The sequence below is a fragment of the Dendropsophus ebraccatus genome, chromosome 5, assembly GCF_027789765.1.
Source record: "Dendropsophus ebraccatus isolate aDenEbr1 chromosome 5, aDenEbr1.pat, whole genome shotgun sequence".
Classification (NCBI taxonomy): domain Eukaryota; kingdom Metazoa; phylum Chordata; class Amphibia; order Anura; family Hylidae; genus Dendropsophus; species Dendropsophus ebraccatus.
In genome coordinates this window covers 52,495,128-52,508,381 of record NC_091458.1, presented here as the reverse complement: position 1 = coordinate 52,508,381, position 13,254 = coordinate 52,495,128, and the positions used below count along the sequence as shown (strand labels likewise).

At 43.1% G+C, this 13,254-nt stretch overlaps 1 protein-coding gene across 1 annotated transcript; it reads left to right on the top strand.

Moving 5' to 3' along the window:
- Nucleotides 1-722: 722 nt before the first annotated feature.
- On the top strand, nucleotides 723-11,431 carry KRT8 (keratin 8). Its single transcript, XM_069970180.1, has 9 exons — nucleotides 723-1,150; nucleotides 5,027-5,235; nucleotides 6,325-6,385; nucleotides 6,473-6,568; nucleotides 7,712-7,876; nucleotides 7,997-8,122; nucleotides 8,312-8,532; nucleotides 8,762-8,817; nucleotides 10,642-11,431. Exons 1-9 carry the CDS (start codon nucleotides 791-793, stop codon nucleotides 10,842-10,844), a joined length of 1,497 nt encoding a protein of 498 aa, XP_069826281.1. The 5' UTR covers nucleotides 723-790; the 3' UTR covers nucleotides 10,845-11,431.
- Nucleotides 11,432-13,254: the final 1,823 nt, after the last annotated feature.

Sequence of the window (13,254 nt, the reverse complement as noted above, 5' to 3'; positions counted from 1 at the left end):
CGTTCCGTGATCCTGACGGATCACGGACGTGGAATGCATGTACTGGAGCCCCCCCGCGTCCGGACAGCATCTGTAATTAGATGCTGGGAGCGGGGGAGACTGTATTCATAAGCGCCACACGGCTGATTCATTACAGCGCGGCGCTTATGAATACATCTAATTACAGATGCTGTCCGGGCGCGGGGGGACTCCAGTACATGCATTCCACGTCCGTGATCCGTCAGGATCACGGAACGTGGGAATGCAGCCTTACAATTCAGCTGCATTCACTTCAATGAAACTAAGCTGCAAAACCTCACCCAAACTGAAGACAATGGTGGTGCTGTTTCTGGGAGATAGTGGCCATGTTTCTGTTTAGCACTCTACCTATTACAATACTTTATCTTAGTGTTTTAGCAGTTTGATACTTGGTGGTGGAACAGTAAGAAGGCATGGCACCTGCAGGACAATGCCGGCATCGCCCTGTACAATGTGTCTTGTATGGCTCTGTGCTCCTCTCCGTGCCTGCCTCTGCTCCTCCTCATCCAGGACACATGGCGGCCCTTCTGTTTATTTTGGTCTGTGTTGCCCCCATCCACACCCAGTAGTCAGTGGCTGAGGGGGATGTGCCAGGCGCTGGCAGGTGACCCGTGTCCCGCCTCTCAGTGCCCAGCCACTCAGGTGCAGGGTGAGTGCTGCCCCCCTGCTGCACGGCGCTGTATATAAGGGCAGCCGCTCCCCAGCCTGCACATCGGCATCGCCGCTCCTCTCTAGTCCAGCGCCTCAGCCTCACGCCGCCGCAGCCGCCACCATGTCCATCAAGTCCTCTAAGACCACCAAAGTGACGTACCGCAGCAGCAGCTCCGCGCCCCGCGCCGCCGGCGGCTTCAGCAGCTACTCGTACAGCGGGGCGCCGGCCGGCAGCAGGGTCAGCGCGGCGTCCTTCAGCCTGGGCTCCAGCTATGGCGGGGCCCCCAGGTTCGGCAGCGGCTACAGGAGTGCCTATGGGGGTGCGGGGGCCGGCTCAGCTGGCATCACCCAGGTCAGCGTCAACCAGTCCCTGCTGGCCCCCCTCAACCTGGAGATCGACCCCACCATCCAGCAAGTGAGGACCCACGAGAAGGAGCAGATCAAGACCCTCAACAATAAGTTCGCTTCATTCATTGATAAGGTGGGTCTCCCTGCTCCCTGGCACTACCCTCACAGTAGTAGTAGTACCCTAACTCCCTGCCATACAGATACATGGTGTAACCTCTCCCATGGTTATTTCTGGAGCTCTGTGTAGTATTTGTGTTTTATTGGTTCTGTATATAAATAGCAGCCCCCATATGTCTCCACATTCCAGATCAGCTGTCCCAGGCTCTGCCTTACAGACCTGACCTTCCCATAGATCCTGCAGTAGGGTTATATGTAACTTACACAGCACCCTGCCACCCAGGCACACACCCACTCATTGCTGGGGCGCTGCCCATACCAGGCATGGTGGCCATCCACCTCCCCTATAGACTGCATACACCTAGCCCACTGTGCAATTGTTTAATCTTCCAGAACCTTCCCCATGGTTAACAGAACACAGAGTTCTACAATTAGGTTGTGAATGGGTTAAAAAGGGGCACAGGATAGTTACTTTCTGTTTGAGAAATGCCATACTTGGCAATGGTAGCATATCATTTAAAAAGTTCACTTTTTTTTCTCAAACTTTTTGTGTGTGATTATATTTATATATATATATATATATATATATATATATATATATATATATATATATATATATATATATATATATATATATATATATATAATTAGTCATGGTGTGGTCTCCAATGTAACTAAATGTGACAGTCACCCAGCTTTTTCAGGCTCCTGAATTGGAAAACTAGTTGTTCAGTATGCTATAGGTGCAAAGTTTAAAACCTATTTTTGCCCATATGTCCTACAAGCCATCTGCTTGGCTGGTGATCTAGCGTAGAAGTAGACTGATATATAGTATTGTGATAACAGATTCAGTGTAACTCATTTATTCACTTTGGGTTGAAGAGTCCAGTGGGTGGTCCTAATCTGTGATATCTGTCTGCATTCTCATGGACTGTCGGTCATTGAGTGAGACCACCTACTGGACATAGATCCTTGATAAGTTTGACATTAGTTATTTAGGACTCTAGGAAAGCTGGGTAACATCCCTGGAGCTGTCATAGGAGCCATGTCAAAGCGGCTATAAGTAAAGCTCTGTCCATTTATAGCTCATTCACAGTGGAAGCCATGATGCTTTGTCAGAGCCTTTAGCAGGAATGGCGCCTCATGCTGGGCTCCTCTTGCCATCTAAAGTAACAAAATTCCCAACAGGAGAGAGAAATGGAGAATAGAACTCTTATAAAGTTGACAGCAGAGGACAAGCGAATGTTTTGTGTTAAAGGGTGATGTGGAAATACCCTTTAAATAGTTTATTACTATTCATAATAGTTTTTTAGCTTGCATTATCCTATTATAGGGAGGTCATAATATACACACAGCATATAATCGGTGTAGGTATTACCATTGCAGAGCTTCCAATGCTTACAGTACATAGTCTTATAATCCCTTCCTCCCTTCAGGCATGTGGAGGTAAATGCTATCAGCAGAGACAGTCCGGGATGTGCAGGATCTACCAGCGTAATTCTTGTTGAGTTAGATTCCAGTTAGTCAGGATCTCCTTGTGGTGTTACATATTGCAGCATGGTATCTACCGTCTCATCTGCAGCACTTGTCATTGAGAGAATAACCCATTCACTTCTAGAAATCCCCATAGTCTAAAGATGTGTGTACATTTCTCCATGTATGGCAGCAAGACCAGTACCTCTTACTTATTATAATCCCGGTGTATGCCAACCATATGGCGCTGTGACAAACGTCTATCAATCCATGAGAATTTTGGAGGCACCAAAGGTTACATTGAGTTGATAGAAAGTTATAAGCTGTACAATATGGAAGTGTGCATCAAGCATTGAAGGGGTTGTCCAGGCTTGGAATATAATGGCTGCTCCCCCCCTGGAAACGGCACCTCTCTTGTCCACAGTTTGTGTGTGGTATTGCAGCTTAGTTTGGGGTGAGTGGAGCTAAATTACAATACCACAAACAACCTGAGGACAGGGGTGGCGCTGTTGTTGCAAGAATGTGTTATTTCTAATCCTGGATAACCCATTTGGTAATGATTTCAGGCAGTAATTGGGTTAATAGTAACTGTTTGTCTAAAATATTTGCAGATCCTTTCCCCTAGAAGCTGTTAAATAGTGCTATGGCTGCCATTACTGCTCCTACTGGTGAGTCTGTGGTTACGCAGCTTGTTAGAATTCACAAGTCTGAGAGACGTTTAGTTATGAATAGTCAGATTTTGGACCCTACAGAACTGATGGAAGTCTGACAGCTGGCATATACTTGGCTTTTACTACAGCGACTATCAGTACTTATCTGCAAATTCCTTGCCTGTGTTTTAGTAGGGAGGGGCGCCGATACTTACCTGTAGACATGACCATATAGGGCAATGAGTAGCCTGCACCTTGCTGTGCCCAGGTCGCTGCCCTGTACACAAAGAATGGAGTCTGATAGCACAAAGTACACAAGCGTAGAGTAGAATTCAGACCTATTGTACTATGACGCACAACAGTTCAGACACTTGGAGGGAACCCATAAGCTAACTTTAGGGACTGAAATATCTCTTTGTTTTTGGGACAAAAGTAAAATGCAGCCAGACTTGTCTGTCTCCCTCTAACACGCCACTGTTTGTTATTCCTGTGCCAGTAAAGTCAGGGGCACCGTATAATCGCTCTCTGGACCATGTTCAGGGAGATTCCCTCCTCTAGTTAGAGAATTACATTGTCCAAAACGAAGGATTTAGAAACTCCAGTTACTTCTGAATGACTTTCATAACAATTCAGCCACCAGGGGGCGTAACTTGTCACATGCATTTACCACTAAATTTTTTTTTTTTAATTTTCCAACACTGATCCCTTCGTCAATCCTGATCGTCACTGCAGAAAATGTGGCGAGAATCCAAGGCATACCATCATATTTCTGCTGCAAATTTCACTTGATTGCCACAGATGTTTCCACAGTTTTGGATGCAGATTAGGTAGATTTAGTGAGGTTTAATATGTGGAGGATGAGATTTAAACTGCACCATAATTTACATTGTATTCCCATTAAACACTATGGAATAAGTATTCCACAAAGTTTTTATGCATATTGGGATGCATAATGTGTTGGAGAATAGAAGTGAAAAATGCCCTGTGTGAACATAGCCATAAAGCAGGGATAGGGAACTTTGGCTCTCCAGTTGTTGCAAAACTACAAGGTTCCCTACCCCTGTCATAAAGTGACTTCAAAGGGCGGTGAGGGAGCCAGGTGAAGCAAGTTCATCTGCTTAGTGCTAGAAACAGGAAAATCCCCCTCAGACACCTTGTGACACATTTTCCTGCAGCCTTGACTCCTTATAAATGGGATTCATCCTGTTGTAAAGAGTCTTGAGTACTTGGTTGCTTCCTTTAAATGGATTACTTACACCCACCATTTCATTTACAGTAGAGCATTCGACAGATGGCTTTAAAGGGGTTATTTAGGATTAGTAAAACATATTTACCTTTTTCTTTTTTTTTTCTTCTAAAAACAGCGCCACATCCGTCTGCAGGTTGTGTGTGGTATTACAACTCCACTCCATTGACTTCAATGGAAATGAGCTGCAATACCACATACAAACTGAGGATAAGGGTGGTACTGTTTCTGGAACCTTCCAATAATGAAACCTAGGTCTGTCTAGAATATGAACAATCTTAAAGTCTTAAATTAATCTGCCATTGTATCCTATCATATATGCCCAGAACAAAAATGATGTCCTATGGCAGGTGAGAAATCTACTCCACTTGTTGGAGGATATGTTGTCCAGTACGCTGTAAATTCCAGTGGCATACCTGACCACAGCCACTGTAATTGTCCCTTATAGTAACCATATACGTTTGTGTGTGTGTGTGTGTGTGTGTGTATATATACTATATACGTGTTCTCTTTCCCGTTGCAGGTACGATTCCTAGAACAGCAGAACAAGATGCTTGAAACTAAATGGAGCCTTCTCCAGAACCAGAAGACAACCCGCAGTAACATGGACGGCATGTTCGAAGCCTACATCAACAACCTCCGGCGTCAGCTAGATTCCCTGGGCCAGGATAAGTTACGCTTGGAATCTGAGCTTGGAAACATGCAGGGTCTGGTGGAGGACTTCAAGAACAAGTGAGTTTATATGGGCCATTTATCTTGAATGATACCTGCAGCTTTCCATTTATATCGGCATTTGTAAACTCTTATACGCTTAGTACAGGTGGCTTTATTCTGAAAGCACATAGACCCCACATTGAGGTCTGTATACCCTAATAGGGAATATAGCTGTATAAATACATGTAAAGAAAACCTGTCACCTTTATGCTTTCTGAACCAAGAATCAGTCCTTGGCTTTTGACTACTCCACCAGCCAAAGGGGTTATCCAGGTTTAGAAAAAGCACAGCTACTTTCTTGCAAAAACAGCGCCATCCCTGTCCTCAGGTTGTCTGTTTTACAATGCAACTCCTTAAGTGGAACGGAGCTGCAAAATCCCAACCAAACTGAGGGCAAGAGTGGTACTGTATCTGGAAGAAAGCGGCCATGTTTTTCTAAGCCTGGATAATCCCTTTAAATGATCTGTTACTGTACCCAAGCAAGGAAAATCCGCTGGGAACTAACTTATGACTCATAGTTCATGAAAGTGATGACAAGTCTCCTTTTAAAATACTGGTGGAATGCAAATTTAGGAAATGCATTCCTCTCCCTGGATTGTTCATGTGATGTTGGTAGCTTCTGTGTTCCCATGTCTCTCTAAGGAGACATTGATTCACTGTATGAACTGGTTTGCCCTCTAAATATCTATTAGACAGTAATCTAAATAACCAGTAAGCTGGACAATGTCTTTTTATGGGCATGTCTCTCAGGAGGTAGAATGACGTCAGACGTCTCATACCCCACTTATGGCGATATCAGCTTAATCGCTTCGTATCCCCATCTATCTTCCTGTATGTATATGTGAAGGCACTGTGGTTGGAACAACAATATAAATAAGAGCATGCATCTCCTTCAGAAGGTTGACAACAGTAGAAAAGTCTTGCAACCATAAATGGCAAGTCAGAAGTTGGTGCCCAGAACAGCATGTCTGGAAACATATTGAGGAGAGTTCTGCCAACTTTTTATGTAATGGAACAGTTTAATCTTAAAGTGACAGCTACCTCCTTCTCCTTACTCCATGGATTTGTACGACTCCATCTGCTGACCTAGGATTTTATTTTCTGCAGATACGAAGATGAGATCAACAAACGCACTGAAATGGAGAATGAATTTGTCCTACTGAAGAAGGTGGGAATTCACCCAATAAGATATTGTTTGTATAGAAGCCAGACCTGAATGTGTAGAATATTAATATATTGAGAACTCTGTCTGCAGGATGTGGATGAGGCGTACATGAACAAGGTGCAGCTGGAGGCAAGACTGGAGGGGCTGACAGATGAGATTAACTTCCTGCGCCATCTTTATGAGGAGGTGAGAGATGATTTTATTTATTTTTTGGGCTGTTATTTATTTTTTTACAGATGTTAAACTTGACAAGCTTGTGTCATAATTTTTTTTTTTGTAATATATATATATATATATATATATATATTACAAAAAAAAAAATTTATGACACAAGCTTATAATTTTATACCAATAGTTCACTAATCATTTAGTTTGCAAAGGACTGATTTTTTTTTTTTTTTTGCCTCTGTGGAGAGATGGCAATGTTTTTTGAAACATGCAAAGTATCCCACCTTGAGATGGAAGAGGTATATAGCACCGCATACTGGAGTGAACACCCCTGCAAGGCAAAGCCTGGCCCCTTTAAGAGCACTGAAACATGACTAAGGATTATTAACCACACCACAATTCCTCCCAAAAGGAAGAGTTGCCCCCCCTGTGGATGTTTCAGGTTCTTAGTGTGTGTTTACACAGACAGATTATTTGACAGATTTTTAAAGCCAAATCCTCTACAAGCAAAGAGCAGGTCATAAAGGAAAGACTGATTTCTCCTCTTCTGAAATCCATTCCTGGCTTTGGCTTCAAAAATTTGTCTGATTAAATCTGTGTAAACGCACCCTTACTCCTGATTAGGGATGGTCCGAACCCGCCAGGGTTCGGCTGAACCCAAATGCTCGGCATCGGATTCCCGCTGTCTGCCCGCTCCGTGTAGCGGGTGGATACAGCGGGAGGACCGCCTGGAAAACTGGGATACAGCCTATGGCTATGGCTGTATCCCAGTTTTCCAGTCGTTCCTCCTGCTGGATCCGCCCGCTGCACGGAGCATGCAGACAGCGGTAATCCTTGCGGAGGGTTCGTACGAACCCCGTCCGAACCATCCCTGCTCCTGATTTGAATTTCATCCCCGAGGAGATTGCCTGTGGATTCATATTTAGGCCAATGGTTCCCTCAAGGGCACCCTTCTCCCTTCATTGTGTTGTTGTGTGTAACAAAAACATTGCCACACCTCCCCCTTTTTCTGCCACCTTAATGCCGAGGCCTGTTCACGATGATGTGTTGGGTTCCTGTTTCTAACCCCTATTTATAATACAGGACCTCCCTTAAAGCTAATATGATACTACCTATGTGAGAGTTCCTTTATGTATAACCTGTATGTGTTTCTATATGCAGGAACTTCGTGAGCTTCAGGCTCAGATCTCTGACACTTCAGTTGTTTTGTCTATGGACAACAACCGTAACCTTGACCTGGATGGCATCATTGCAGAAGTGAAGGCTCAGTATGAAGATATTGCCAACAAGAGCCGTGCTGAGGTGGAGAGCATGTATCAGATAAAGGTAAGAAGAATGCTAATATATACAAATTATCAATATAATCTGTTAGTTTTATTATAATTCCAGTAATGGTCTATGTGAAATCAAATCTCTTTACACAATGTCCTTTTTTTTCTTCAACAGTACCAAGAACTCCAGGCATCTGCTGGACGCCATGGAGATGACCTGAAAAACACCAAGACCGAGATTAGTGAACTCAATCGTTACATCACAAGGCTGCAGTCTGAGATTGATGCTCTTAAGGCACAGGTAGGTTTATCATATAGTACACTATGAAGTTTAGATACTTGTATCGCACAACAGTTATCATTCAGTATGTCAAATATGTACATGACTGTAATTAGTTCAATAAAATGTTGAGGGCTGTAACTGAGGTTAAATAAAAGTACCTTAAATAGACTTTAACAGTGTCCTTGACATTTATTTTAATTCTTGCAGCGTGCAAACCTTGAAGCACAGATTGCAGAGGCTGAAGAACGTGGAGAACTAGCACTAAAGGATGCCCGCTCAAAACTGTCCGATCTGGAGGCTGCCCTACAGAAGGCCAAGCAGGACATGGCTCGCCAACTGAGAGAGTACCAGGAACTGATGAATGTCAAGCTGGCTCTGGATATTGAGATCGCCACCTACAGGAAACTGCTGGAAGGAGAAGAGAGCAGGTAAGGAATGGTCCTATATACGTCTGATAGCACTGCTTGTCTACTGTGTGTGTTGTGTGTGTGTGTGTGTGTGTGTTTGTTGGTAACATCTAGGTGGCCCCTTTAATATTAACAGGTCTGCTGTAACTTTGATTATAGTAGGGTTAGACAAGTGACTTCAGTTCTCTTCTCTAGTCCTGTGTTTGTTATAAAGTGATGTGTAATTCATGGCTATACTACTTTGTTTCAGGTTGGAATCAGGTATTCAGAACCTCAGTGTTCAGACCAAGACTACTGGCTACTCAGGTAAATATCATTTAGTCAGCTACGGTTGAAAGATATAGGAATGTTAAAGATATACTAGGATTTATAGGATGTGACTATAGAAAGACAAATAGTTTTTCAATCAGGAAGGATGAAAAACTAACACCTGTATGGGCCATACTGTGCATACTGTTCTTTAAGTGTGCTACATCCACCTCGCCCACCTCCAGACATTGCAGGGACAGCTACATCCACCTCGCCCACCTCCAGACATTGCAGGGACAGCATGGGCTTCTCTGCAGTACCATGAATAGGTCAGCCTCTTGACCAGGGATAAGCTGTCATGTCAGATACCACTATTAACGTATGATGTGTTCGATGCGCACCACAATTTACTGCCAAAAAGCAATATGAAAACACATACCATGTAATAGGGCCATAGATCAGCTGGTTTGTCTTACCTTGTGTGACCATCTAGATATGATCATCCCCACATCTGTCTAAATGGGATGTTTGACTGATAACAAAGCCAAGCTGCTCAATTAGCTAAGTTGTAAAGGCTGTGCAAATGAGTACCGATCTCGCTGATCACATCAGCCATGTAAAGAGGCCCTAAGAGTAATGTTACACTGTGTATAGACTAATACATTCAGTGTCAATGTAAAGCAAATAAAAGCTCCCACTTGAGACCCACTCCCTGATACCCCTTAACAAGTTGTAGTAATTCTCAGGGACAGATTGACAGCTCTAATTCAGCTTTCTACACAATAACTCTTGTATTTCCTCGCTTTCCTGTTGAGGCCATTGTTCCTATCACGGCTGGATCTGTACAAGTACTGTCGGTTTAGCTGTAGAGGTTCAGGTTACATACTGCGGGCCACTTGCAAACATGAAAAAGGGGAAGTACAATGTCAACATGACAGGCTTTTGTGCAAACAGTCCTATAATTGAGAGGAAAGTATGTAGTATGTCTGCACAGCAGAGACCTGACCAGGAAGGATCAGGGGTCAGTTTCTTTTAAAATAGTTTAAAGGGTTCTGTTCATCTGATAAAGTGATAACATATCCTATCACTAGAGATGAGGGAACTTTATGGGTGTGCAGTATTTGATTGCTGGTGACTGAAGTTGGAGTCCTGGGAAAACATGCATACAGCTATAGGCTATCCTCCCAGTTGGGGAACGTGACCACTAATAAAGATCATGATCTTTATGCGCAGCAGTTTATTTAACCTGATGACTGTGTTCCCCCTGTATGTTCCCAAAGTGGGAGCATAGCTAATTGCTGTATTCTTGGATATAGTCCTAAGGCTGCCTGGAAAACCACTTCACTCTCCAGTAGCTTGGGTAATCACTTTTGGGCTATGTTCACGCAATGTGCTAATTAATAAATGTTATTTGCACTTATTTTTACATTTTGTGAACATAGCCACAGACTGAACGGCCAAAGGTTAAGCACTTCTTTCCTTGCATGGCCAGCTGCTGCACAGGTAACTGCAACGCAGCCCATTCACTTGAATGAAGCTGTACTACAATTCTTTGCCAGTAGGTGGCTGGGGGCACTGCTGTGAAGGGTCTACAGCCCTAAACTACTACAGAGACCTCCTTTATTCTCAGGATCGGTTACAATGATTATAATTTGATGGATCATCCCAGTTGTTTGCCGGATCATCCCAGTTGTTTGCCATCACTTTATCTGATGGGAGTAACTTAAGAGTTGGCTTGTTAGCCATACTGGGATCCTGGGATCCTATCAAAAACTTACTTATGTTAGAGATGATGTGAGTTTGCTTATTTCTCATAATATATAATTATTATTATTATTTTTTTTTTTTTATTTGCCTAATCGTATTGTATTTCCCTTTTAGGAGTTAGTAGCGCCTACAGTGGTGGATTGTCCAGCGCATTCGGCGGAGGAATTGGTAGCGGATATGGAGGCAGTTACGTATATTCCAGCAGCTCCTCTCCATTGGAAACCTCTAGAACCAAACGCAGCATAGTAGTGAAGACCGTTGAGACCAAAGACGGAAGAGTACTCTCTGAATCTTCAGATGTCTTCACAAAACCATGAGCTCCCTCATCACAGAAGCACAATGCTGTCCCACGGCCAGGACTCTTTCACAGATGAGCCTTCTCCAAGGCAGAAATCAGGACTGCTGGGGTTGATGTCTTAAATAAATTTTTTTTTTTTTTAAATCCTTAACTAAAGTTGGATGTTTTTTATGCTTAAAACTTCAGTCCCAGCTAGTGCCATAAGAGGTGGCAATAAATGGTGCTCTACCAAATCTTACTGTTTACCTGTTTCTGAAGGTGGGAGGATAGGAGGGAAATAGACGTGTATGAATGAATCACCTGTTTTTAAAGCTCTTGACCAAATATCCCCAGCAACTTGTACTGATTCCCTCTCAGCAGGCTCAACTTAAGGTGGGCTTGGATTTCTGTGGGCTCAGCCGTGCTGTCTTCAGTCTTTCTTTCCTTTCTCTGCTTTCTATGCAATCCTTTCAATAAACTGTTTGCAAAACAAGAGCTAAATAAACCCTCTTGCAATGTGCCTTATCATCCGTCCTTACCGGGTGGATACTGGAAGTGCTCATCCTGTCATGCACCTTTCAAAAAAACTCTGTTTAATAAAACATTCATTTGTTTTTAAAAAGTCAATTGACTCCCTATACTTTTGTAGTAGCTCCATTGTCTGTTCTTACTTTCAAATGTTTTGTCAAAATCTTGGAATGTTTATGGACAAACTTGACTTGTAAGAACATTTTTAGATGAATGCTGTGTACACAGTGGAAAATGTGCAATGGAATCACAGCTGTGTACACTTGGAAGTATCTTTTACATTCAGGTGGGGGTGGTGTGCGTTATACAACACGGCTGTGCGGATTTGGCTGGGAGGAGGGCTTCTATATGTCAGTATGGGCCTCAAGAGGGCAGATATCCAACTGGAGGTTGTTGTACCACATTCTTTTTGCTCTTCTAAAGAATGTGCTTTAGAATTTGCTGCTAAAGGTGTATAAAACAGCATTACACAGACAACATAAAGGAATGCTGGGTTGACAATAAAACAATAGCCGTTAACATTATGTTTTTTTAGAACATTACGCCCCATGAAAGGTAAACTGGTATAGAAAATATTTTGCTCCAAGGAAGAATATTCTCTCCCTAGGTCCAGCTAGGGGAAACATTAGTGGGGTTTCATCCTTCAGGAGGAGAGTGGTTTTGTACATAAAAGACCAAGACTCAGACCAACTTTACTTTAAATCATGAATGCTCTGACCCCTCAATGTAAATATACTTGGATGTAAGTGATGTATATACCATATAGTAGATCTCTGGATTTGAAATACAATATAACAAGCTGTAAGAGAGGCTAGCAGAGTTTGCACACAGTTTCTTTTCCTTTTTAGGCTATGTTCACACAATGTACCTACAACGGCCTTCATTTAGGACTCAAAAACATCGGAGGTAGTGTGTGAACAATTTAAAATAACAGCTACGGTTTGTGTAATAACTGCACCAAATAAATGACATGAACCTTTGGGGAGCTGCGGGAAGGGCTCTAAAGATCGTCCAGGGAGCCCATGGGAGATAGAGGTGGTCTGCTGCTGCCGCTCCTATTGCGTGGTGTGATGGCAGCAGACCATTGCTACACTCCTCATTTGTCTTTGGCTGGGTTGAACATGTTTTAAAGCTCTTGGTGAGGCAAACACCCAGTTATGTCCAGGACACCACCGACATTCTCTACAAATTGTCAGCCCTGGGCCCATCACCACAGGATACAATACTGGCCACCATGGATGTAGAATCTCTGTACTCGAACATCCCCCATCGGGATTGCATTGCTGCCTGCCAACCCTTCCTTCAGAAACACAAAGCCATGAAACCACAACTACAACTCATCAGATTTGTGCTTAACCATAACTTTTTGTTTTGGGGAAGACATTTATCTGCAATGTATGGGAAGCAAAATGTCTCCCCAATATGCCAATCTCTCAATGGCCAAATTGGAGGAGGAGTTCCTAATGACTTGTATGATTAAACCTCTAGCATATTTCCGGTACATAGATGATTTACTCATAATTTGGACAGCATCTGAAGAGGAACTACAAACCTTCCACAGAAACTTTAATGAATTCCACCCCACCCTTAATCTCACACTCAGCTACTCAAAATCCAAAATCCATTTCCTGGACACTACTTTACCTATAGAGAACAACACCATACAAACATCGATCTACAAGAAACCTACAGGCCACCCAGCATACTTAAAATGGAACAGCTTTCATCCAAACCACACAAAAAAGTCCATCATCTATAGCTAAGCCCTCAGATACATCAGGTTTTGTTCTGATGATAAAGATAGAGAACACCACCTATCATCTTTAAGAGAGACATTCTTAAAACAAGGCTACCATCCAATAACTATTGATGAGCAGATCCGCAGAGCCAAAAGAATACCAAGACAAAGCCTCCTGGAATAT

Bases quoted from the DNA above. Each gene is read 5' to 3' on its own strand.
- KRT8 (XM_069970180.1), top strand. From the start codon at position 791: ATGTCCATCAAGTCCTCTAAGACCACCAAAGTGACGTACCGCAGCAGC. The intron at 8,123-8,311 runs GTAGGTTTATCA...TAATTCTTGCAG, and splicing joins TTGATGCTCTTAAGGCACAG to CGTGCAAACCTTGAAGCACA. The intron at 8,533-8,761 runs GTAAGGAATGGT...ACTTTGTTTCAG, and splicing joins CTGGAAGGAGAAGAGAGCAG to GTTGGAATCAGGTATTCAGA.